This window comes from Volvox carteri, assembly GCF_000143455.1.
Source record: "Volvox carteri f. nagariensis unplaced genomic scaffold VOLCAscaffold_34, whole genome shotgun sequence".
Lineage (NCBI taxonomy): Eukaryota > Viridiplantae > Chlorophyta > Chlorophyceae > Chlamydomonadales > Volvocaceae > Volvox > Volvox carteri.
The window spans coordinates 79,144-104,922 of NW_003307577.1; the positions used below are offsets into that span (position 1 = coordinate 79,144).

General features: G+C 59.6%; 1 protein-coding gene across 1 annotated transcript; it reads left to right on the plus strand.

The window, feature by feature from the left end:
* Positions 1–310: 310 nt before the first annotated feature.
* On the plus strand, positions 311–25,118 carry VOLCADRAFT_93838 (uncharacterized protein; the record flags this gene model as incomplete). Its single annotated transcript, XM_002953057.1, has 21 exons — positions 311–810; positions 994–1,098; positions 1,633–1,678; positions 1,868–2,181; positions 3,291–3,410; positions 3,476–4,522; positions 5,255–5,324; positions 5,853–5,903; positions 6,037–7,382; positions 7,989–8,170; positions 8,547–8,624; positions 8,963–9,881; positions 10,559–10,699; positions 11,070–13,120; positions 13,620–16,439; positions 16,959–17,317; positions 17,701–18,512; positions 19,018–19,236; positions 22,425–22,469; positions 24,217–24,294; positions 24,882–25,118. Coding segments are annotated over 21 exons (11,538 nt in total), but the record flags the coding sequence as incomplete, so codon positions are not given.
* Between the last annotated feature and the right edge of the window lie 661 nt (positions 25,119–25,779).

The following is a 25,779-nucleotide window of genomic DNA, read 5'->3' on the forward strand; positions in this document are numbered from 1 at the left end:
GAAGGCACATTGATAGCGACATCATGAATTGTCGTGTCCCAGCCCGGCGCGGTCGGAGCGCAAAAGACAAATACGTCACGAAAGCGTATTCATATAGAACTCTATACATGTATGTAGATGGGAGGTGAACGCTGCTTTGAAGATGCGCCGGGACCCATCCCTCCTCATGGCGGTAGTGTTGAAGGAAACATCGTCGGCAACAGCAGCAGCATAACCTCAGTATTATCTCAGTCATCATGTCCTTTCGATTTGTTTCCGCCCAACGTGTGGACGGTGATATCCCGTCACCTCACTCCCCGCTCCATTGCAGCTCTACGCTTGTCCTGCCGCGTGGTATCCCAGCTCATTGATTCACACCTGCTGCTCCACCTCAACCTGACACTCACCGTACCTTGGATTCTCACCCATTATCGCTCTGGCGACTTAGCCGTGCTGGCTCGGCGCTTCAAAAACCTTCAGGCGCTCTTCCTCCGGCCCGATAGTGCGACGGACTTCCAGAAGCGCGTCGATGCGGAAACGTGCCTATGTGTTCTTACCCCCTGGCCTTCCTCCCTTCGAGCATTTCACCTCTCCGGCTGGCCGCTGCCGTACCAGCTGCGGTTTTGCTGCAGCCTGCCGTACTGGGCCCCAGCGCTAACGACGCTGGTGCTGGAAGGTCCAGCCCCAGGAGCCCACGAGGGTGCGGCCTTGGCGGAGCTGCCATCGCTCCGACGGCTAGCGGTGCGGTTCGGACCTTTGTACGGACTGAAGCTGCCGTACACGTGCCCCTACTTGGGTGCGCTGACGCAGCTGACGGCGCTGCAGCTGGCGGTGAGAGCTTGCAGGTTTGGAAAGCCCTTAAAAAGGCCCCTGTTGGGTCTGTGGTGGCCCCCCGTGTGTGCGTGTGTCCCAGTAGCTCATGGCCGTGACGAGAGGACAGACGCTCATCCCCTCTCCCTATCTTGCCCAACAGCCCTGCCTGATACCCACCCGCGCGCGCCCCCTCACCACCAGGGTGCAGTGCCAAATCAGGCAACAGTATCCTCGTTGTCGCCCCTCACCGGCCTGCGACACCTGCACCTTGAGCTGCTGCATGATGGGTACGATAAGGGTATGCAGGTATGGCGTACTGCAATGTACGGTCATCTCTTTCGCCCCCTTATGGCTTTCTGCGCGCTCGTGCACGTTCTGACCTCCCAAGCATGTGTATCCACTTGTGTGCGTGTGCCGATCACTCCATCTTACAACACGAACATGGGTGGGAATTCATCGCACTCCATTCGCTCTCTCCCCACCGGCACAGTGTCCGTTTGTCTTGGGGCGAGCCACCCAAACCGTATACCTCCAATCCCAACAGCACTGGCGGGCTGGGGCCTCCGATGGGTTTTATTATACCTTTGTGAGAGCGATCCAGGTCTGCATTCCTTCACCTCCTCAAGCCTCTGGTTCCCTCTCCCCTGCAAGTTAAAAACGTTTGGGCGCCTTTCGTCTGGGTACATTTTAAGGTCGAAACCGGAATTGTTGGATCCTTCTCGTACGGGGCCGGAGACCTGAGCGCAAGAGAGCCCCCGGGACCTTCTCACCCCCAACCCGCGCCCGCATCCCCTCCTCCTGCACCCCCTCCTCCTCCTCCTGCTGCTGCTGCTGCTGCAGGTCCTCGATCTCCGAGGGCACAGCTGCCTGAGCAGCTTAGTGCTCCGTGCGAGATCAGCTCGACACTGGAGCGATGAGGAGGAGGATAACGATGGCCGCGGCCCTCTCACCTCGCCCTGCTGCTACCACCACCATCACCGCGGTCGACATGACCCCCCCCGCCGCCGCCACCACAGCAAACTACACGTTCCCCGGTCTCGCCCGGCCGCCGCCAGCCCGCTGCCCTGCCCCGTAGCGATACGCCGGGTGCTTCAGTGCCTTCCAGCCTCCCTGGAGTCTCTGGCAGTGGACCTGCCGTGGTGGGGACCCGGGGCGGTGGCGCCGCCACCGCCACCGCCGCCGTCAGCGGCGCTGGCGGTAGCAGCAGCAGCAGCAGCAGCAGCTGGGAGTTTCCAACCGGCGATACGCTTTCTCGCCTGTCCTCCGAACCTGGTCTCTTGCCTGTTGGGTCTTGGAATCGACATGGCGTCCCTGGTCGGTCTGCGCCTCTGTGCCGTACCTTCGGTAACTGCTAGCAACGGTTGCTGCTGCGGAGGAGGAGGAGTGCAGGTGGGGCTGCAGGGGTGGTGTACGGAGGCTGACGTTAGGTGGTACGGTGCGGTACCGTCGTGTTGGCCGTCATGTGAGTGCTGCGGCGGCGAGGGCGGCGGCTGCGATGTGAGCAACGGAGCGATGGGGCCGACGGGGCCACATCGGTCACGGAGCAGTAGTAACTTTCGGCGGTGGACGGAGGCGGCGGCGGAGGCGGCAGCGGGCTCCAGCCCTGCGGGGCGAAATGCGGCGGTGACAGCGACGCTTGGGACCGTGACGGGGCCGCGAAGACTGTACGACAGTCGTGACGTCGTGACGGCACTGAGTTATCTTCCGCTGCACCTGGCCTGTACGGCTGGGCCGATGGTGCCCGGAGCGCTACATGCCCGCGGCGACGCGACTGCTGCCGCCGCCAACGTCACCCGCACCGCTGACCCCGGTGGCGGCGGCGGCGGTGGTGGCGGCGGTGGTGGCGGCGGCACCAGCGGCAGCGGTTGTTCAGCGGCAGCGGGACCTTTGCGGCACCTGGAGGTGAATCAACTATCTTAGCTGCCATCCCGGGTTGGTGGGTGCTTCAGGCTTCAAACCCTAACTAAAGGCTGGCTAAAACCCTAAGCTTTCGACCTTCTGAGTTGAGAGCAATTCGGACAGGTTTCAAAGCCCCAGCTCGACGTTTTCTCTTTTTGTTGTGACTGTTTGGGGATGCAGCAGGCAGCGCCGTATACCGACCGCCACCATATACTGCCGCCGTTACGGTCTTCGCCCTTTTGAGAAACTGTTGAATAGGGCTTAATGTGCCTTCGGGTTCAAAGACATTTAAACCTCTTAACCTGTCTGCCTTTAACGACTAACTACCTACCAAACGCTACCTGCTGACCATTGACCTCCTTAACTTGACTATTGCTTCATTTCTGTACAGGTTAACATCTGTATAGGAAGAGCCGACGTTGACGCTCTCATGCGTGTGCTAAGGCGGCTCAATGCCATCTCAATCACTGCTAACGCTGCTACGGCTACTGCTACGGCTACTGCTGCTAGCGCTGCGCCTGCGGGTCCCGCCAGCGCATCCATCGCTTCAGCTTCTTCTGCCGTACAAGCCACTTCTGCCACTGCTACTACTCCCACAGCCGTTGGCCCCTCTGCGCCGCCCGCTGCTTCAATGGGTCGTTCCAGCCCCTGCGCCGCCGCCAGTACGGCTGAAAGCCGCACCGGCGGTGCTGATGGCACTGACGGCGCTATTCCCGCAGGTACCAGCGGCAGCCGCGGCTGCAACGCTGCCGCCCCCACTCTGGATCTTCAGCTTTCCTTGCAGCGCGACTTGGCGCCAGCAGCTCTCGCCGCCTCATTAGCCTCGGCCGCCGGTGACGCGGTCCGCCATCTGGCACTCTTTGACCTTGACCTGTCATACTCCTCGCATCTTAAACGCGACCCGTGCAGCTACCAGTCGTACGAAGCGGAGTCCCTCGCCGCTGCCACCGCGGCGGCCCGACTCGTGCAAGGTCCTGTGCATCTGCCCTCCGTTGAAACAGCTCCCCTGCCACGCGAGTTCAGTTGTGCTGCCCCGACTGACGGTGAAAGTAGCAAGGAGGAGGAGGAGGAGGGGGAGGAGGGGGGAGAGGAGGAGGGGGAGTTCCCTGGAGCCACGATAGCGGCCAGCGCGGCTGCTGCCGCTGGCGCTGGTGGCCGCACTATGGCGGAAAGCAGCCAGGCTGACCCTCGTGCAGCCGCCATTAGCTCCTTGAGAGGGGACCCCCGGAGTGAGCTGGAGCTCTTCCCGATGGCGCCAGTCACTTCCATGGCCGCTGCCGCCACCTCATTGCGGTTTGTGGCGGCGTGCTGCCGCCTGCGGCAGCTGCGCAGCCTCACGTTGCAGCCTGTACGCAACCTGCTGTGCGCGTTGCGCCTGCTGGCCGGCCATCCCACGCTGCGTGTGCTGTGCCTGCTGTGCGTGGAGGAGGACGGCGCGCACGCCACTGATCGGCCGCTGCTGCCACGCCTACGGGCGCTGGTGCTGGCCTTGGGTGGTAATGGCGGCGGCGACCCGTGGGTCAGTCGTGGCCGTATCGGTGGTGGCGGCGGCGTGGAAGCGACAGCACTTGGTGAAGGTGACGGCGGCCGCGACAACGACCCGCGGATCAGTGGTGGCAGCGTTGATAGCGGCGTCATGGAGAAGGGTCCGTTGCTCAGCGACCCATGGGTCGGCGATCGCGCCCGCAGCAAGCCAGAGGTGGCGATCGCGGCGGCGCCAGCTGCAGCGAGCAGGGCTCCCTCTGGTCGTCAAGGGGGAGAGGGGCCCTGGTTGGGCTCGCGTGGGGTGGTGGTGGTGGTGCCGCAATTGGCGGCATGGGAGGTGGAGGAGGTAAATCGAGAAGTCGAGGCAGTGACGGGCGGCAAGTGCACATATGTGTGAGCTGCTGGGTGGCTGGTGAGGGAGCGGGTTCAGAGGTGGCGCCCGGTTGGCCTTCGTTTGGCTGATGGAACTGGGCTTGGGAGGAGTCAAGAGTGGGAGTGAGACCGGAATCAAAGAATTGGAGTGAGGATTAGAGCGAGAATTGGAGCGAGGATTAGAGTGGGGTAGGGCCTACTTTGGACTGATGGATTTATCGTTGGTGATCTTTTCCTCTATGCGACAGGAGCTCCCCCAGGTTGGCTTGGGCCCGTATAGATGGGGAACAGGATGGGGGCCAGCGTTATGGGTCCTATGGGATCGACTAGATGATCAGTTTCAGTTCGTGTAGTTCGGTAGTTTGCCCGACACTGAACTACTGAGTCTCTTGGGAATTCGAAGGTTATGAATTTGAAGGTTATTCAGAGGCTGGGTTGGCATCAGGGCAAACAGCAATCGCGTGGAGCGAATCGGGTTTTATTAATCGGCACACAGTGTCCGTTGCTCCTGTAGCTGGCGGCTTCGTCAACCGCAACGGGAAGAAGGCCACGCGGGGTAGAGGCAGCTATTGGGGATGATGTTGGTGTTGCACATGTACACTTCGTGTGTAGGCCTATTGTTGGATTGGGTTGGCGATTGTGGAGGTCTAGGACCAACGTCCTTTCGTCTCTCGCACTGCCGTACGACCATTTTTCTTCGCGTCAGGTTACTTTTACAGAACTAGCCTTTGCCGATACGTCGTCGCTTACTTTGGGCTATCATGCGCGCATGACCGGTAAGGGGGCCTCGTTTGCCACGTCCACTGCCTAGGGCAGTTTTGAGTGAACGAGGCACGGGTTCTGCTAAGACGATGCATGATTTCTCTGGAGGTACAGAATCTAGTCGTCGATAGCTCAATACAAGCTCGGAGCTCTGATCGCGTCCTTCGCAGGTCGTTTTTGCACTGTGCCAACGACTTCGACAGCAACCGCAAATTGTGCACCGGACCAATTTTGGAATTATTTACGTGTGCCCTATGCATTTGATGCCCAACGCTATTCTTGCCTCGTCACAGTAGCGTTTTCGCAGCCCTCCCTCAACTTGCGGGAACTTTCGCGCTACAATCAATCCTTGCCTATCCTTAATCACAACTTCGGTGAAACACCAACGGGAAACAGTGCGAAGTCCAGTGACCTGCGTATAAACCTGCCATGAGGATGCTTGTCGTGTTGGGCTTATTGCTGTGACGGACACCGAGAGCTGCTTGACATGAGCACCGAATACGGAGAGGACGAAGTGGCTGATGGACTGCTGCGTCTCGCAGCTCAATTGCAGACGTTTGCAGCATCTGTCCTCGGCCTGGAGCTTGATTACGGTAAGTGCCCTGCTAAGTATCGATGTTCTGCGGCTGGAGTTTCTGGCGTTGCTTCCCTGGCAAGGCCGCATTACAGGACATCGTGCAGCTTTGGCGCCATTCAACATTTTGTCCGTTCGTGTCGTGCCCGCAGTCACGCCTGACATCCAAGGACTAAGCGGATGGGTCGCGGGTGCCCGTCCATCTACGACGCACCCTGTGATTGCACATTTCCGGGCCCCGCGGGATTCCGAAAATGCCGCACCCATCCTCGCTGCGCTGCAGCCACGGAGTCTGCCTCCCGAGCACAACGAATATGTATCCCTGGCGCAGTACTTGCATGAAATTCCCGCTGAGCTTCTCGCAGACGACACTGCGCCCAGGAGCGCACACTCGCGCGCACCCTCCCATCGGCACACCACCAGCGCAGCTGCAGCAACCCCTCCGCCTGCGCCTTCCGCCTGCACCACCTGCCATGCACTACCTGCATACAATCCCAGTCATCCCAACCTAGCAGTTCTATATGACGTCATACAGGACCGCGCAGCGCTGGTCACTACCAGAGCAGCGCCAGAAACACTTCAGGAAACAGCAGACAACGAATCCGCCACGGCCACCGCTTCGCCATTGCCGCCGCCAGCGCCTGAGCCACCACCTCTGCGGTTAGCACCAACACAGCCACTGCCGTTGGGTGTCGCCACCGTGGGTGCATCCTGGTACCCGGGCTGTAGCCTGGCGGACTGCCTCCGCTTCCCAGCGGCAGCCGCCAGCTGCGGTCTGCTGCCTGGCGGGGGTGGCAGAGTGGGTGGGGGTGGGGGTGGCAGCAGCGGGGGTCCACCGGGAGGTGATCAGCACCTCCGCTTTCTGCTGCTACAGCTGGTGGCGGCTGTGTGTCATCTGCACAGCCATGGCTACGACCTAGGGGGCGGTGGCGGCATCACCACCGCCACAGTGCTGCTGCAGCCCGGCGGCTGGCTGCAGCTACTGCCGCCGCCAATGCCGCCGCAACCGCTATCGCAGCAGCAGCAGCCACAGCAGCAATCTATCGGGAAGCAGCAACAGCAGGTGGCTGCGCCGCCGCCGATACCGCTGCTTCCGGCATGCCTGCGACGCCCCTTACCAACTTTGCCGGCGTTGACCCGTGCCTGGCAGCACCACGCGCTGTCGACGCTGGACTACCTGATGCTCGTCAACCTCTTGGCGGGGCGCCGACTGGGCGATCGGACCTTTCATCCCTTTGTTCCCTGGGTTACGGACTTCTCAGTGCCGCCGCAAGAGATGCTGGCGGCGGCCGCCGCCGCTATTGGCGGGAGCGGTTGGAGCTGCGGCGGTAGCAGTCGTGGCGGCAGCGGTAGCGGTGGGGCCAGCGGCGGAGGTGCCAGCGGCGGCGGCGGCGGGGGCTGGCATGACCTGACGAGGTCGCGATACCGGCAGGCGAAGGGGGATCTGCAGCTAGATGTCACATTTTCATCTTCCGAAGTGCCGCACCACATACCGCAGGTGGGGTGGAGTGGACTGGGGCTAGGAAACACAGCAAAGGGAGGCCGATGTAATGGGATGATGATAAAAGGAATTGGATTTCCGCTATAGGGAAATGGGGGGAAGAGGTCGGGTTGGGGATGGAAGGCACGGAGCTGAAAGCCTGCCAGGGCATATAGCTGCCGCCGGCTGCTCGCGCACCGCGGCCCGCGTGACATAATCGATTACCCTACTCACCCCGCGCAAAGCCTCATCACTAGGGGGTTCCTGGAGGGAGAGGAGGGAGAACAATCCACAAACATAAGCAACAGCGACAAAAGGTCAAACGTGAATTGCTAAGGCAAGTTTTTGCCAGGGCTGGGCATCCCTTTCTTACCGCCATCCTCAACGAGCTCAAGCGCCCACTTGAATACTGTGTTAAAGCATTTTATTCCGGGTTTCACGTCCCGTCTTTTAGGGCCAACGAAGCCCTAGCCCTAATGTCCATCGGCCCATCGGCCCCTGCCCACCCGCTGCCTCTGAGCGCCACCCCGCCCCCTCCCCCCTTGGTATCCCCTCTGGTATCTGCTTCACTCGCCAGTGGTTCGTCTTGCCCCCTCCCCCCCTCCCTGCCCACCGCACCGCCAGGAGCCGCTGTCGGAGTTAAGCTTTTGCATATACATGGCACGTGTCACGCCGCGTGCCGTACTACAGCGTGCCGTACGGTCCCACTTTGAGCCTCGGGAGTACCCTCCCTCCCTGGAGACTATGTTGGCACGTACTCCGGACGAGTGCCTGCCGCAGCTGTACACGGACCCGGGGATCTTCAGGTGCGAGGCCGGGTTTCGGAGCGGGCGGGGAGGAGGCATGGAGGTTGGATTTTGTGGGGTTGCCATTGTCTGTTTGTGTAGGCAACGTTGGACACTTGTTAGGGTTAGGGCCCACGAGGGTTGCCATGGATGATGGGTGAAAAGGATATGGTTTGACCTGTGTGTGTGTGTGGTGGTGTGTTTGTTATAAGTGTAAAGATGAGAGGGATTTGCATGAAGCGAGATCCTATTAAAAGTTCCCTCTCCTCTCCACCCTCCCCTCCGTTCCGCCCCTCCTCATCATCATCATTCTGGACACCAGCTGTTTAATGCTTTAGACGTTTTCACTGCAGTGCATATAACTCCTGCTCCCCCCCCTCCGCCCCCTCCACGACAGCTCCATCCACCCGGAGCTACCTGACCTGCAGCTGCCCGAGTGGGCCAGCAGCCCGCAGGAGTTCATACGTTGGCACAGGTGCGCGGGTGATGAGGGCGGGCGGGGAATGGAGGAGGAACGCGCGAGAGCGGGCCAGATGGGTGGCCTGCGGATGGTTGAGGATGGATTGGGGGAGAGGGGGGAAGGGCGGCCGGAGCACTAAACTAGATTCAAACGCACATGTGGGTGCAACCGAGTGCCGTTAGAAACTGTTACACACCACCCAGGGCTCCGGGGCCATGCATGTTGCACCCACACAACATGTGGGTGCGCCGCCCTGAGGATAAGTTCACTTGCCTGTTGCGTTGCAAAGACATTTCTACCTGATAATCCATGACCCTGTACCTTCCCCCTCCAACCCCACCCCACCCCTGCAGGGCCCTGTTGGAATCCGACCACGTCTCCCGTCACCTGCACCACTGGCTGGACCTCTTCTTCGGATACAAGCTGGTGGGGGCCGCAGCAGTGGCGGCGAAAAACGTGTACCTCACCAACACTCAGCCGCAGACCGCTGCAGCGGCGGGGCCAGCAGCAGCAGCAGCCTCAGGCCCAGCCGCTGCCGCCATGGCCTGGTCCACGGCAGTGGCGGAGGGCTCCGCAGCTTCGTCGTTGCTTCCCTACGCACCCGTGGGCATGCACCCGCCGCTGTTCCTGTCGCCGCATCCGCCGCGGCTGCCATCCCCCCACCCTCCGGCGCCCGCCGCAGCCGCCGGTCCTGCCGCCGCCAGAACCGGGACCTGCGGTGGAGGTGGAGGCGGAAGCGTATCCACGCACAGGCATCATCGCCGCGGGAGATTGCCAAGCGGGGATTTAGTCCATAGTACTGGCAATGCCGGTGGAGGCTGTCGTGTTGGGTTTGGCTCGGGTGCGGGCGCAGCTGAAGGTGGTGGTGGTGGTGGTGGCTCCATTGTCTCCGGCATAGGCGCCGTGTTGTGCCAGCTTGACAGCTTGGAGCTTTTGGGTGCGGTGGCCGCCAGGGAGGGTGGACTGGGGCTGCATGAAGACTACTTTGCCCCGCTGATGAAACCGCTACCGCTGCCGCGGCGGCGGCCGGAACCGGCATCTCCCGCGGCAGCAGCTGCCCATGATTTAGGGGCATGTATGGAGCTGGGCTTTGAGGAGGAGCCCGAGGAGGCGGAAGAAGGGGAGGAAGAGGGCCTTACGAAAGGGTTGGTGGGGTCGGCGGCGGCTGTCGGCGGCAACACCACGGCCTCAGCGGCAGGCGGGCGAACCTGGGGACAGCAGGGGGGTATGGCGGAGGAGTCGGTGCTGGCGCGGAAGCGACAGGATTGCTGGGTGAGTTTCGCGGGGCGCGATGTGCCCCATGCGCCATTCCAGTCCCGAACACGAGGGAGGGAATGGGCCCGGAGTCAGGGCGGTTGGACTGCCGGGTTGGAGTGGAGGGCTTGCAGTGTGGGCGGAGCTGGGCCGGGTGGAGTGGGGAACGCAAGTGGGCCCGAGAAGTGGGCGGGAGGTGTGAGTGTGAGGGGAGGGGGGCCCTAAAGGACGGCACTAGGGATCATTCATGGAGATGGTGCTAGAGAGCGTTACATGGAGAGAGGATGGGCGTCAGTCGGCCGTTGGGTCGCCGAGGAATATGCGGGAACTGTTTGGTATGTGACTTGGCTTTGCCAGGGCACGTAGAGCGGGGTGAAATCTACCTGCAGTGGGGCGTGGAGAGGGCTCAGCAGCGAGCGAAGGCTGATGTGCAATGGCTGGAGGAGGTTCTGCCTAAACAAAAGCAGGGAACAAACAGGTAAGGAGTATGTGGGGCACAGCATATACACAGTACATCAGGTAAAGCGCCGTAGGCCAAGTCTCCAAGCCAAGCTCACGGGGGTTCCAAGGCAGGTCAGGAGTGTGGTGCCTGATCTGGACCTGCTTTGCATTGCTTTGTTTTTGCTTTAGTCGCCTAATCTGATTTTTACCAAGTACACGCGCTCACGCAGAGGCGCCTGCGCGCCGTCCCACAGGCGATTGGTCAGGTGGCTGTGCAGCTGTACCTCGGGCGGTGCTGCTACGGCCCGCAGCAGCATGCGGGGTACTGGCTTCGACTGGCGGACGGACTGCCCGCTGCGGCGAAGCGCTTTGTGCGGCTCTGCTTCGATCCGCTGGTAGGTGGGAGCAGGGGTTAATGCTGTTAATGCGTCCTTCCTTAAGTCGTTTTTTTCCTGATGTTTTAGTGCGGAAAAGGTATTTTCAGGGATCCTCTTGTTCTCGCTGATCACTTTTGTGGGTGTGGTGCCAGTGCGCGGGTTAGGATAGGATGGGTGGGAGAGGGGCCCCAAGGAAACACGGATTGCCGCTTTGGAACTAGGATCCTGGAATTTACTTCCATATCTTGGAACTAGATTTGAATTAGATATGAAACACCGGGCTCTCTACCCGGGTCACCTTGCCCATGCCTTGTTTTCCCACTAGACCTGAGCAACTGACGTTATCGGGCCCCCTCTCCCGTTTTACGCCATGAATCTCCCCCTGCAGACCACCTCGGAGCGCCTCCTCAGCGACCCTTTCTTCAGCCCCGCGTTGCATGCAGCACACGAATTGCTGTGTACGACGCTGTACGACGGCAAAGCTGCGGCAGCATTCAATAGTACACCAGCATCGCTTCCGCCGCCTCCGCTGTTGCGAGTACCAGAGCGACTCAGCGCTCTGGCAGCGGTTGCGACCGTTGGAACACGGTTGCGTCCGGTCTTGGACCTTTGCCTGCCACATATCATACATCTGCTGTGGCAAGCCGCCGCCGTCTGCAACTCTCTGGGGCACGGCCCCGCTGCTGTCGGCGGTGGCGGCGGCAGCGGCTGTAGCACGAATGCGAATGGTTACGGTGCCGTCGCGGCGTGTTTCCCGCAGCCACCTGCTGCTACAGCCACGGCAGCAGCCACATCCACAGTGACGGGAGAGCCAACCCTGGCCACCGAGGTGAGCAGCTGTGTGTACGACATCCTGATGGCGCTGCTGGGCCTGCTACCTCCAGATAAGGTTGCGGCGCACGTGTTGCCGTACGTGTGCGCATGCCTGGCGTCCTTTATTGAGCAGCCGCTGGATGGCGGCGGCGGCGGTGTTGGAGGCCCGCGGCAGCGGCGGCGGCAACTTGCCCTACAGCACCGGTTGTTGTCGGCCTCGCTACAGACGCAGCTCCTGGGAGGATCGGATTTGGAGTTATACATGCAGCACGTTCTGCCGTTCCTGCTGGCGGCGCTGCTGTGCGGCGAGGAAGGCTCGTCATCGGGGACAACGGCAGCGGCAGCGGATAGCGCCGCGGCCGCGTCCGGGCCGCCCAGCGGCAGCAGCGGTGGCGATGCCGCTGTTGGCGGTGTTGCGCGCGCCCTGGCCGTTTCCACCATCAGCGACGCCGCCGCCGCGGCGGTGGTTGCGCTGGCGGCGCGGCTTCCGCTTCCGCTGGTCTTAGAACGTATTGTAAGCCCTCTGCTATCGTACATGACGTTTGGTACGAGCGTACCGCGTCTGCTAGCGCAGCTGTGTGCGGAGATGGGCGGTCAGCTAACGGCGCGCCATGTGGCGCCTGCGCTGCTGCAACTTGCTGTCGTACCAGCGCCGCCTCCGCCGCCGCCACAGTCCGTCGCGCCGAGTCGTGGGGTGGGTCGCGGCAGCAGGTCGCAGCAGAGCTACTCGTCATTGAGAGCTTCGGGCGGCACAAAAAGCGAATTCACTTCAGCATCCGCCTCTAGCGCCGCCGCCGCCGGCACCTCAGAGTCGGCAGCGACAGTGCCGCCGTCACCGCCTCCGACAGAGCCGTGGCTTCAGCACCAGATCTACACTTCTCTGTCCGTACTTACTGCTGTTATGGACCTGCTCCCGAGGGAATACATCCCGCGGGTTTTCCTCCATGGGCTTGCACCTTCGTGGGTCCTGGGGCCAGCCTCACCGTCGACCCACGGGTCACCCGCCGCCAGCCCGGGTGTGGCGGATGCTGCCCCTCTACCGCCGCCGCCGCTGAACCCGATGTCCGCTGCCGCCAGTCCCCGTACGTCCATCACCGCCGCCGCGGACGGCGTTCCGTCGCTGGTGAACTGCTTCCTGTATCCGTTGTCGTACCGTGTAGCGCCGGGGTCGCTGACAATGCTGGCGGGCCTTGCACTACGGGCCTTTGCCCGCCTGGCCCGGCCTGAGAACGTGGCCTGGGTCGTACTCCCGCACCTCACGCCTCTGCTCTCCTACGCGTCGGCGGCTCGCCGTGCCTCCTATCGAGCTAACGGTACAACGCGGTACTGGGGGGGATCTGACGTTGCACACATCCACGACCAGGGTCTGCCGGCGGTGGCGATGGCGCAGTACGGCGGCAGCGCGGGCGCGGCGGCAGCCGCTGCTGCCGCCGCCGCCATCGCCAGCCAGGGGAACGGTTCCAACGCAAGCTGGACGCTGCACCGCAGTCGATCTTCACCGAGCGGCGAAGGCGTCGGCGGCGTGGCAGGCGGTGGAATTGGGAGCGGGGGATCCACAGCGGCCGCGGCGCAGGGCGCGTGTGATGATGAGGACGGATACTGGGAACTGGTACACTGCGTGTACGGGTAAGCAGGGGCCCCATGGGCGGTCAGTTGTCATTATTGTGGCGCCGAGTGAGGACCTGGCTTGATAGGTCTGAAGTGTGAAAGAGAGAGATGGACAGAGGGAGCGAACATTGGAGCGTGTAAATATGTATGTATATGTATCTATAATCTGTACGTGAGAAGCTCATCAATCGATACAGCTAAAAATCTGAAATTGTCGGACGATACTTACTTGACCTTCCATCATTTGTCAAATTTTAGCTTGCGCAATAATGGGTGCTAATAATCGGCAAAAGGAACTATAAGAAAAGACTTGTATTGTATATACATACATATACCGTTATGTTGACTTCATGCAAGGGCGGTGCTGTGTCGCGGTGGGGCTGGGGTATATATACATACATACCCTCGAATGCTCTCCTGCGCACCCACCGCCACCAACATGGCACTCCGCCAGCACAAGCCGCGTATGCCGCACTCCAGAACTGCCAACCGTCAACCGCCCTCGCTGCAAATGTAGGCACCTGGTGGATTCATCTGGCTTGCTGACGGTTCGGAACTTGCTTCCCGGCTGGCAGATTGTGGAGGCGGGGCTGTCGAGGCGCCTGGGGTGGTCTCCGGCCGCCGCGGGGCTGTGGGGCGTTGGCGGCCTTGACAGCGGCCTAGGTGGCAGCAGCACCGCTGCGGGTAGCGCCGGTAGCGCGGAGTCGGCAGCGGGATCTTGCGGTGAGACGACAGCAGGGACGGCAGAAGGGGGCGGCGGCGGCGGCGGCGGCGGCGGTGCTGCCGCCGCTGGCAGCGGTGGTGGCGGCGGCGGCAGCTCGCGTCGGAGCGCTCTGTCTGCTCTGGAGATGCAAGTACGGCAGGAAATTGCAAGCAAGCAGCAGCGCCTGGCGGCAATCCACGGCACCCACTTGTTCATCAAGGAGGTCGGCTGGTCAGCGCCGACATCCCTGGCGACGGCGGTGCCGCCACGGTCCTCGCCCAAGGATGTGCCGTACGCGGTTAACGGCGGTATTGGTGGGGGACAGGGGGCGTTGTCTGCCGCCGGCGGAGCCGGCGGCGGCAGCACCGCCGCCGCCGCCGTGGGTGGCGGCGGCTATCACTTTGCACTTGGTGGCGGGTACGGCTTCGGGCCCCACGGAGTGGGACGCGATGTCTGCGGCCCTGAGGAGGGGTTTGTGTGGCCGCAGCTCTTAGCGATAGGGTCGCCGACGGTGGTTGAAGGCTTGGCTGTTCAAGGCGGCGGCGCCGCCGCTGGTATGGGCGTCACTGGAGGCAGCGGAACCGGTGGTGCACTACTGGGCCGTCAGGCTAGCCTGGGCGGCGCGTTGGTGTCAATAACGCCCAACGGCGCTCGCCGTACTGGCAGTGGAGGTAGTGGCGGCGGCGCAGCAGGTAGCGGCGGCGGCCGCAACACCACTGTCCCTTTGGGGACGGTTGCGGCGGCGGGCGCGCGGGCAGCTAGAGGGCCCGGCATAGGGAAGGAGGCGGCAGCGCCCAGGCGTGAAGTCGATTCGCGAACGCATGGCGTGGGCCCCTCCTCCTCCTCCTCCCCGGCCGTCTCCTCTTGCGGCGGTGGTGGAAGGGGACGCTCTGCACGGGTCGATGATTTGGGTACGGCGGCTGAGCAGGAGCAGGCCAAGGCGGCGGGCCCTGCAGGGCAGCATGTGGGGGAGGCAGCAGCAGCAGCTGTAGACTCGCTGTCGATTGCGAAGTCCGACAGCAGCAACACCACAGCCTCAAACTTTTTGCGCCGTCGAAGCGATCGGGATTCGACTCCCATACAGGACGCATTTTCTGAAGGAGATGATCTTGCCGCTGCGTCTGTTGTGGCGCCGGTTGGAGCTCCCGCCACTCCCACCTCCACGGCAACCACCTCCAGTGTCAACGCGCCTGGCAAGGAGATGAAGCAATCATGCGATAGTGGAAGTGCTGTGACGTCGCCTGTGACGGCGTTGACGCGGCATGCTGGAAGCGTTGTTGCGAGCGGCCATTCATCGGCGGCCGTGGAAGCGATGGCAGAAGGTTCGAAGCCTCAGCTGCTGCCGCCGCCGCCGGCTGTTGCCGTTGTGGCCGACACGGAGGTGGTTTCGGGACGGGAAGGCGAAGGCCCACGGGAGTCGCCGTCAACGGGAGCCGTACCAGCTCGCACTGGCCGTGTCAGCAACGTCAAGCGGCCGCCCGTACAAACTGAACTGATGACGGCTTCTTCAGATTCACCGCTGTACCCGCCACCAGCAACGGAACGAAGTCCAGAGGAACTATCACCTCCGCCGCAGCCGCAGCCGCCACCACCTTTACAGCTAGGCAGGCTGGCAGGAGTCGACGGCAGCGGTTCAGCCGTTGAGGTGCTAGGGGCAACGGCGACCGCGGCGGCGGCGGCACTGCCGCCGTCGCCTTTTCCATCCTCGGCAGCACCAGATGTCTTGACCGCGCCGCCGCCGTCGCCGCCAGTGGAACCGTTGCCGCCGCCGCCGCCGCCAGCCCAGCATCACCTGGGCTCCGGCACCTCAACTGCATCGCCGCAGCAGCCTCCGCTGGCGTCAGAAGCGGGTTGTTCCGCAGCGGGCCGGTCTGCCGGCCGTCGCGGCAATGGCGCCGCCGCCGGACACTCCCTATCGCCTCTACTCATACCGCCACCCGTTGTGTCCGACAGCCAGGTTCCGGATACTGGGAGTCAGCGGTGGCACTGGCTGCCGCCGCTCACCTCCGCGGCGAATGCCGTACATACTGCCGCTGCTGCGGCGGCATGTGGTGCGTCCAGCGGTAGTAGCTGCCGCGCTGGATCGCGCGCACGGCTGCTGGCGGCAGCGGCCGCGCCTCCGGCTGCTGGCGATGTATGGAGCTTGCAAGCAGCTGTCGTACACTCGTGGCCGGCACATCGAGATCGCATTCGAGCTCTTGCGGCGCATCCAGGCGAATGTGCCGTACTGACGGCGGGGCGAGGGATGGTGGCGGGACGTGAGGGGCCCGTCGTCCGCGTATGGTCGCTGGCTGACTGCCAGGCACGTGTACAGTACGGTGGTCATCGTGCTGCCGTACACGCGTTACTGCTGATCCGCGCGGCGCGCGCCGGTGGTGCTGTAGTCGCGTCGCTTGACGCAGCTGCGCAGTTGCATGTGTGGGCGTACGACACTGGGCAGCAATTGGCCTGCTTTGCGCCCGTGGGGGGAACTGGCGCCGGCGGAGGACTTGCCAGCGGAGGCGGCGGAGGCGTTGGCAATGCCGCCGGTAGCGGCAGCGCGGCCGCCGCCGCCGTTGGCGAAACGCCTGTTCCGTCGGACTCCTCGCCGGAGGTTTCCTTGAGCAGCAGCGCTTGGGGCGAACTCATTGACAGGTACATTCAGAAGATGTACGACACCTGTGTCTGTAGGGCCGGCTGAAATGTCATCTCACGCTGTCTTGAGCGCTTTCTCTGACTGGTTCTGGTCAGCTGATCCTTTCTGGCCACTTGGCATAGAAGACGGATGGCACATGTCTGCATGCATGTACGTGCGTACGTATATACGTACGTATATACGTACGTATGTATGTGTGTTTCGTTGCATAGTGGACTGGCAAGCCGCCGGCAGCCCAAGCTGACAGCGTTGTAGCGCCGGGTGGTGTCGCGAGGGACGCTGTCTCTCCGTCCCTCCATAAGGCTGTGACCCAGGTTTGGAAAAGCCCCAACCTTCTGGAAGAATCTTGGTACACCATCGTAAATTATATAGGAATCCTCCAAAGCCGCTTTTAGTTAACGAATGTCCCGGAAGCGCAGTCGCCTTCTTAATACACGCTTGAAGCCATGCATTCTGCACAAGCGTTGTTTTTATTTATTACCAGGAACTTTCACGCGTTGCTTGTCATTATCGCGCAGGTCTGGCCATTACTACATGTCCAGCCAGGGTTTAGAGCCCCGAGGTTGGCAGTCCCTGGGGGGCCTGAAAACTAGTCGCCAATTGTCGGCATCAGCGGTGGCGGCGGCGGCGGCGACAGAGGCCTCGTCCGGACCCGGGGCGGGGGCCGGCAGCGGCGGCGGCAGCGGCGGCGGTATCCAGGGACTGTCGAGCGGTGCGGCGACACAGCTGGGTGCTGTACCAGCGGCCACTGCGTCGCCGCCGACGCCGGGGTTGGCAGCCACTGCGGTGACGGCAGGGCAGGCTGGGGCGGGAGCGCTGCGTCTGGGCTTCACCACTATGTGCTGCGCGCCGGAGGAGCACCGGGTGCTCTATGCAGGTGGGAGTTCGAATCCCGGTCGGTGCGGGCGTTTTTCTTTGGCGGTTATGGCGTTTGAATGATCAGGCGGGAACGATCAGGGATTGGACGCGAAGGTGAAATGTGCCCTTTGGCGCGGTCCCGTAAGGCGCACAGCAGGTTGTGTAAAAACTGATGAATCTGTGGAAATGGCGCAGCTACAGACGTCCGTGTGTGTTTTTCATTGCGTCTGCTTTTATTGTTCCAGCTTGCAGAGCAATGCAGTTGTGTAGAGTGGGGGTAATTTATCGACGTCTAAGTTTGGGCCACCGCTTGTCCAAGTCCAATACGCGGACTGTGTGAGGGACAGCTCTTCACATGTCTGGCATCGCTGTACGACGGTGCTGTACATTGATGGCTTGCAGGGACCGCCGATGCCAGAGTGTGCGCCCTTGACTTGGAATGCCGTCGGGTGGTGGCCGAGTGGCTTGCGGCGCCGGCAATACGACATGACAGCGAGGATGCCGTCACCGCTCTGTGTACGCCTGGCGGCGGCGCCGACACCGCGGCGGCAACCTTCGGCGCCGGATGGCCGGCGGCGCATCCAGAGGTGGTGGCGGCGGGCTCACGGGCCGGCCGAGTGGTGGTCCTGGACCGCCGCTGCGGTACGGCAGCCGCGGCTTTCCGTGCCCACGGCGGCGAGGTGACGTCTCTCGCCTCCAGCGGCGACTTCACGTTGATCACGGCGGGGGCCGACAAGCAGCTGCGGCTGTGGGATCTGCGGCGTTGCGCAGCATTGGGCAGCGGCGGCGGGGGCGGCAGCGCTGGTGCGTCTACATGGACTACATGCACTACCGGCTCGGGGTACGACAGTCGTACGGGTCCTTGGTCAGGATGGCAGGGCCCGCGGGGCTGCGGCGGTGCCGGCGGCGCCGCTGCGGAGCCGTTTCGGGGCATCCTAGACGCCATGTCACCCGTGGCTGTTGGCGCTGCCGTGAGCGGAGGGGACGGGCTGTACGGCGGTGGGATGGCTCCTGGCGGGGCGCTGGACGTGACGTTCCCGACGCAGGCGCTGGCACCGGGGGCCGCGGCGGCGGTTGCTTCGTCGATGCTGACTGGGGTGGCGGGACCACCTCAGCTGCAGCTGCAGCAGCACCCCCAACAGCACGTAGCATGGCTCGGTGTGGCGGCCCCGGCGCTCTTGCGGAGCTACCCGCTGCCCCGGGAGTGCGTTCAGGTGAGGGGGCCGCCGCCGCTGGGGATGTGTGCTGTGAGATGAGGGCGATGCACGAATGCCGTGCTACCGTGCTGTCAACGTGTTGTTATGTTGTCATTTTCGGCGTCGTTCAGTCATCAAACAGACTTTTAATGTGCGAAAGACTTGGTGATGTGATTTAGTCTCTCGCAGTTTTAGAGTTCTTCCTTTCGCAATATCACAGCTGCTTGCGCGTTTGCCTGTTTGTGCGTTTTACAGAAAACCAGTCACACGGATTCGGTTGTTGTGGATAGAACATCCCATTATGCTTCACTATTAGCATGACGCAAGACTGTTACCGGTAGCCATGTAATGGTATTGGTACTGGTAGCCTTGGTAACTCGGGACAGCGAACGTATGAGCATGGGTGTTGAAATTCCGTTGTCCTCCATGACGTTCAATAGTTTCGAGGCTGACGTACACTCCTCCTAACGAACTGTGCGGCACGCTGTTTCATAAACCCTGGTCCCTGCGTTCTGCTGTCCAGGGTCTGCGGGTGCTCCGGGATTGTGTCTTGATGACCTCTGGCAGCAGCATTGGTGTCATGGCGCTGCCCGGGGAGGCCGCCGCCGCTGGCGGTGGGGGCGGTGGGCCCAGCTTTGTACGACTGCGCAATGGCCGCGGCGGTCGGGAGTCTGCAGCGGTCACGGGTTTGGCTGTCCTGCCTTGTAGCCGGTTGCTGGTTGTGGCGGGGGATGACGGGGCGGTGAGGATATGCCGGTGAGGATATGCCGGTGACGCAGCAGCGGAGGGAGGTGGGGTGCTGTTGGGCTATCTGATTGGTTGGACAGCGCTGCTGGCGGGGGTGGGGGTGGGGGTGGGGGTGGGGGGTTGCTGTGACATGACACTGCTGTTGCTGCTACTGCTGATGCTGATGCTGCGTGTGAGAGAGGAGGTTGCGTGAGAATAAAGTACAGGCGGCAAGGAGGGAGAGTTGGAGTGGGGACGGACGGGAGGGGGTAAAGGAGGGGGGGACACGGAGGCCTCCTGGCCCGCTCCTCCCCTCCGGATAGAGGACGAATAAGAATCATAATTGTAATAATGGGGAGGAGGAGGAGGAGGAGGAGGATGACTAGGGGAAAGTAAGAGAATAGTTGCCGAGCCCGTTCCCCCTTTGCTAGTCGGCTGCTATCAGCAACCACCTGCCCAGGGAACCTCAGCCAGCACCAGAGGGTGGCTGATGGTGGGGTGCGGGCTGAGAGGGTGTTGGGTTATTGGACCGGCTATGAGGGGATCTCCTATGAGGGTTTATAATCGTACGTAGAAATGGTTTGCTGCTTGGGCGGGTAAAGGATGGGGAGTGACCTGTCGGGGCAAACTCAAATATTGATGGATTTCAATTTGGAACGCGGGCTGGGGCAGGCGCAGGAAAGCGTTGCATAGTGCTTAGGCAGCTTAAGGTTACACGATGGCTCGTGCAGGCACTCTTACCGTATGTTACGGCGGATTTCCTTTATTGTTTAAACGTTAGGTTATGGCAGTAGGTTGTTACGTGACAAGCGCGCACGTTGTGTGTTGATTTTCTCTCTCTCTCTCTCTCTCTCTCTCTCTCTCTCTCTCTTCGTTGACCGTACACATGTATGCGAGGGTAATTTGCATTGTCGGCATTACTGATAGGGACATGACGTACACTTGGCAAAATGCATTGCTGCATGTTTTCCCGTGTTGCGTGTTTGTTGCTGTTTATTGTGTTATTGCAATGAGATGTTGTCGACTTGTCATCGTATGTTTGTGTGGGGATGTAATGGTGTGTGTGTGCGCGTCTGTAGCCCTCTCTCTCTTTCTGTGCGCCTTTCATCGTTATTCATGCCGTTCTAGAGTTCCACTGTCGTTCGTCTTTTCGATTCAGAGGAAAGGCGATGTTTTGACTCCGGCCCTGTCTCCCGCCACTTTACCTTACGAGCACTTGCTCATCCAAATTTCAAACTGCTGACCGGCGCGGGGCGGGGGAAATGGGGATGGAAAGCTAATCGACGGAGGCCCTGTCGGATACAGTCGGGAGTGGTGGGTAGTTCGGGGTTTACACCAGGCATGGGGGGGGAGACTGCCGGCGCTGGGGTAGTGTGGGTTGCCTGTCGGCCTGTCACGGTTTGCGCACTTTTCCCGGGGAAGGACCTGTTGCCGGACCTGTTGCCTGACTTTTAAACGCTCCGCCGTGGCCAGTGATTGCAGCTTGTGAGAGTTTCAGTTAGCGTTAGCGTTAGCGTTTGCTAGTCATGGTGATGCATCGCGCACTGTTGACTTCATCATGCTGTTATTTACTGTTTATATTTGACGAGCTAATCATCGACGGGCAGGTGCCGTGGTGTTGTGCCGATGACCACGCTTGCTGTAAAGGCCCCACTTCCCCCCTTTTTAAGCTGCCGCGATAACCGGTTGTGAGGCGACGTCGCGCGCTTTTGATGCTTTTGCTTCAAGTTCGGGGTGAGCCGTCCCCGATCAGGTAGCCGGTGAGGCTGCAGCCAAAGTGCGTTTGTCGTTTGGGGTTAGGGCCCGAGCGGCCGGTCGGGGGAGCTGTGGAAGTAAGAGGTGCGCATGTGCTTCTCACCATGAACGCTACGGTACTTGTGGCGTCGCTTTGGTGGTGGTGGTGATGGTGGGTGCAGGTAGGGAAGGTAGTGACAAGTATGTTGTGGTTAGCAGTGGCTTGCATTCACTTGGCCTTTCATTACCATGGGCATGATACACAACCCGTGTCGGCATAAACGCTGCTTGGAGTGTTACTGTCTTCGCGAAGACTGCGTGAGTAGTACACAATGGGTGTTGTGCAAGTACAGTGCGGAGAAACAGGGTTCATGTTTGAGAAATGGAGCGATCGGAAGTCCAACGGCTAACCACCTGCTGCACTTGTCTCAGTTCTCCGGATTTGAATTGACAATAGGTCTCAATGACTTTTAGCCTTGATCTTGCAGCTTACTAAATGACGCAATCCCGTGCATGTATAACGAGGCCAAAAAGGCACCCTAGTGAAACACGTCACAGGCCTCCGCAAGAAAGCATTAACCTAATCATTGTGTGTGCATCATCTGGTGTCAAGTTTTCATCCAGGAATGCAACCCCCACAACACCCGCATGCCAGAAGCTCAGGATGCTTCTTCACCAATTACCAGTTGTTCAGCTGATCATGCTTGGGCGCCACACGGACTTGTTGCCATGCCATTAGTAAACGCTTGCATTAGCACCCAATTGTTCTATAACCACATACACCCACATCTCCACATCATGGGATGTGCGTTTTCAACTGGCTCTAGCTCTGTAGACGTCAGCTGATACACACTTCTGCGGATGGCAGCAGGAGGTGTGTGTGGCCATTGACAAAGTTCACCATTTGAAGACACCGAACATAACAGAAACGGAATACTTAAGCTCCCCACACCAGCCAACACACAGCATGTACAGGGGCAAGGTCAACAATCAAGCGAGCCAATCCAGAAGGTCTGCGCCAACCTGTACCACCTACCCAGAGAGCAATCACTTGTACTGACTTCTCACGCCTCCCACAATAATCAACAACATTCTGCAGCACAGCACCCCAGCGGAGTGACCTCCTTTCTAACAGCACTATGCCATTGCAGACCTGCCGCAGTAGCACACAACCAGCAGCCATAACGACAGCGCGTGCAATAGGTACAAACCTCCTCCCGCCATGTCGCCGCAATTCTCTGTAGAAGGTTTTCTCCTGTACAACTACAAATGTATGCCCACACGTGCATGCTCAGTTGCGTCCAGTCCCCAGGTACACACAAGCTGTGGGCTCCATCCTGCGTGCAACTCCTGATGTCCATCACGGCATCCTGCCATGGCGCATACACCAAGTAGAGCCATGGACATGTATCACAGCTTCCGACTTAGTCACCGCAACGAATAGATGATGGCTACCATGAACACACACAGCTGCCCCAGCTGCAGCAACACCTCGAGGCAGAAGTCGAGCGTGAGGTAAGGGACTTCCGAAGCAACATGTTGGGAATCAACCTTTGTCACGACATTTTAGCGTCACGTTCATTTTACCGTATTTCCTACTTGTCTAAGATTATATCGGTAGGAATATGCGTATTCCATGTTGTCATTTACTCGCCTAGGGTGTTTGGTTACCTTCCACTCGCTTCGCTGATCGACTTGTGGACGAAATGCGAATGTACACTCGTTTGCGTATGTTTACGTATTTTACCTGTGAATTAACTATTTCTTGTGTGAATGTTCTGTCACACCGAGATAATGTGCTTTACTTGTGTCATTCGTGGACTATACGTCGTAGTCGTACTCGAGGCTTATCTCTTGAGGGCCTCCTGTAATCGATAGCTTGACTTCGGTATTTATAGCCGGCAGCAACCTTGGCAAATTTTTACGGCTCTCCTCATGTTGGAGCATTGTAAGTTCTGTGAGCTAGACAACAAGCCCTGTGCAGTACTCCCTTTTTCTTAGTGTGGGCTAATCAAGGCCCATAACCTTCACGCCGGGCAGACTCAGTCGGTGAGGTAAATCCTTACCACTGTTGATTATCGCCTGGAGGGAACCCTGGCCCCTTTCGTAGGTTGCTAGTTGCTGCGTATATATTTTGTGCCGTCGAGTCAGCACCTAAGCTACCTGCAGGACTTCGCCAGACCACCCTGCCACCTATAGCCGTAAAGCCTATATCAGGCTGAGTACCAAGTAAGTTCGGTTTTGGTTTTCACCTTGGGTGTTCTGTCGCCTAGGGGATATTTGGGTTGCTTTTCCCAGCAGCCTTTTTGGTAGGTTAGGTAGGCTAGGTCACGCCAGCCGCAACCTGTCAGCCGTGTTACGCACAGCTGCCCTACTACTCAGCAATTTTGGGCCATTTGGCTCGACTTGCTTGCGCATTCTGGTACTTTGACAGCTGATACTGTGTTACGCACAGCCGTTTGCCTGTCATTCGACACCCGATTACTGAATACAATCTACTCTCTTTACCATCTATGCTTGGTCAGCCCAGCCTGGTATTATTGTTATATTACATATTCAGCTCACCTGAACAGCAGGTTCGAGCTTTTTTGTGATTGACAAACATTTCGCGTACCTCTGGCCGCACTATACATGCTCACACCAAAATATTCCTAGCCTCAATTCGCTCCTGCAGTGGACTATTACGAGGCAGTGAACCCCAGGCCACGCAGAGGACGCCCGGGACGCAATCCCTTTGGTGTTCACACCGACACTTTTCTTCGCCGTGGTGGCCGGACACCGGCACCATCAGCAGGCTTCATATATCTTCGAGCCTTTTGGCCAAGATCCTGAACTCATCGATGTAGGTCTTTTGGCTCGCGGCGTCAGGGTCGACATCGAGCCCCGACCGGCCATTTACCGTATCCGCTACGTGATAGCGGTTCAGCTAGACCCGGACCTGGAGCAGCTTCCCAGGCCGAGTGAAACTATTTCTGTCAGAACAACAGGTGGACTAGTGCAATTACCCCTGTTTGAGTACGCAGACTTATGCGAGTGAAATTCTGTAAATTTCAACTTAATCTACATTACCCCGTACCTTCTTTTCTCGCGCACTCTCCCGCGCCACAAATCAGGCCAGCTGTAGCCACGCCGCTACTTTTTTTTTAAGGTAAACCCCTATCGCTGTTGATTGATTGCCTGGAGGGAATCTTGGCCCCTTTCGTGGGTTGCTAGTTGCTGCGTATTACGACTTGACTTGCCCGTTCTTGTGCCGTCTAGTCAGCACCTAAGCTACCTGCAGGACTTCGCCAGACCACCCTGCTCCCATAGCCATAAAGCCTATATCAGGCTGAAGCACCAAGTAAGTTCGGTTTTGGGTTTTACCTTAGGTGGTCTGTCGCCTAGGGGATATTCGGGTTGCTTTTCCCAGCACCCTTTTTGGTAGGTTAGGTAGGCTAGGTCACGCCAGCCGTACCTGTCAGCAGTGTTACGCACAGCTGCCTTACCATTCAGCAATTTTGGGCCATTTCTTTACTGGTTCGATTTGCTTTCGTATTCGGGCACTCTTACAATCGATACTGTGTTACGCACAGCCGTCTGTTGAGCACTCAATCCCGAATACTCGATACAATTTACTCTCTTCTATCTAGGCTTGGTCAGCCCAGCCTTGCATTATCGATAAAATATATATTTAGCTCACCTGAATAGCAGGTTCGAGCTTTTCTGCGCTTAACAAATATTTCGCGTACCTCTGGCCGAATCAATACGTTATTTTTCACTAGCCTCAATTCGCTTCTGCAGTGGACCATTACGAGGCCATTTAGAGGACGCGCGGGTCGAAACCCTCTCGGTGTGCGCAGCCGAGGTTCTTATCATCAAGGTGGTCGGGGCCAGCAGGGCCGGTTTCATCAGCCTCAACATCCACATTTGGTCGATCCGTTCGACCAGGAGTCGGAACCTGTCGATATAGGCCTTTTGGCGAGAGGCGTGCGTTTTGACTTGGAGCCACGCCCAGCTATCTTCCGCATACGCTACCTAGTAGTAGTGCAGCTGGACCCCGAGCTTGAACAGCTACCTCGGCCAACAAGCTTTGTCACGGCCAGCTCCCAGGGGGCGAACATTCGATTGCCGTTATTTGAATACGCGGACCTGTGCGCTTCTCCACGCAGCGACATGATGGAGTAATTGCTGTAACCTTATTGAGTCGATTCTCTCCTCTTTCCTGACACGGTATCCACAGAGCAGTCTTCCTAGCACCACGCTGCACCACGTACTTATATTATCACTCTCCAGAGTCACGAATTACTCCAGCTGTTTTCACGCAGCTACTTTTTATTTTGCAGCTCAATATAACGCAGTTTTACAGCGACACCAGCTTTGGTGGGGCGGGGTACAGTACTCGTTAGTAGTCACTAGGCTTTTATCGCTTAGTCCTTGCCTGTTCGCTTTGCGTTTGCTGTTGCATATTTTCCTTTTTCTTTTTCTTTTCTATCTATTGCGTTCGTAAGCCTATTATTATACAGGGAAGTATAAGTCCCACGGAGCCGCTACGTCGTAACATCCCGCGGGCCGCCACTGCGCAACATCTTCGCTCGACCAGTCAGCGAGATCAGCAGGAGGTAAGTAAGGTTTCGCATAAGGGTACGTGTAGGGCGTCCGGTTCGGGTTCTCGTACTAGCGAAGCCTCCCGCATTGCGCGCTCTCGTTCGGATAGCGGCCTAGCAGTACAGGTGGAACGTTCCCTTACTAATATAGCTCCTACTGAGGGTGAGGTCACTGCTCCACTAGACACCACCTGAAACAGAATCCGACAGGGAGAAGTGGTCGAGTCTTTTTGAAGCGCTAG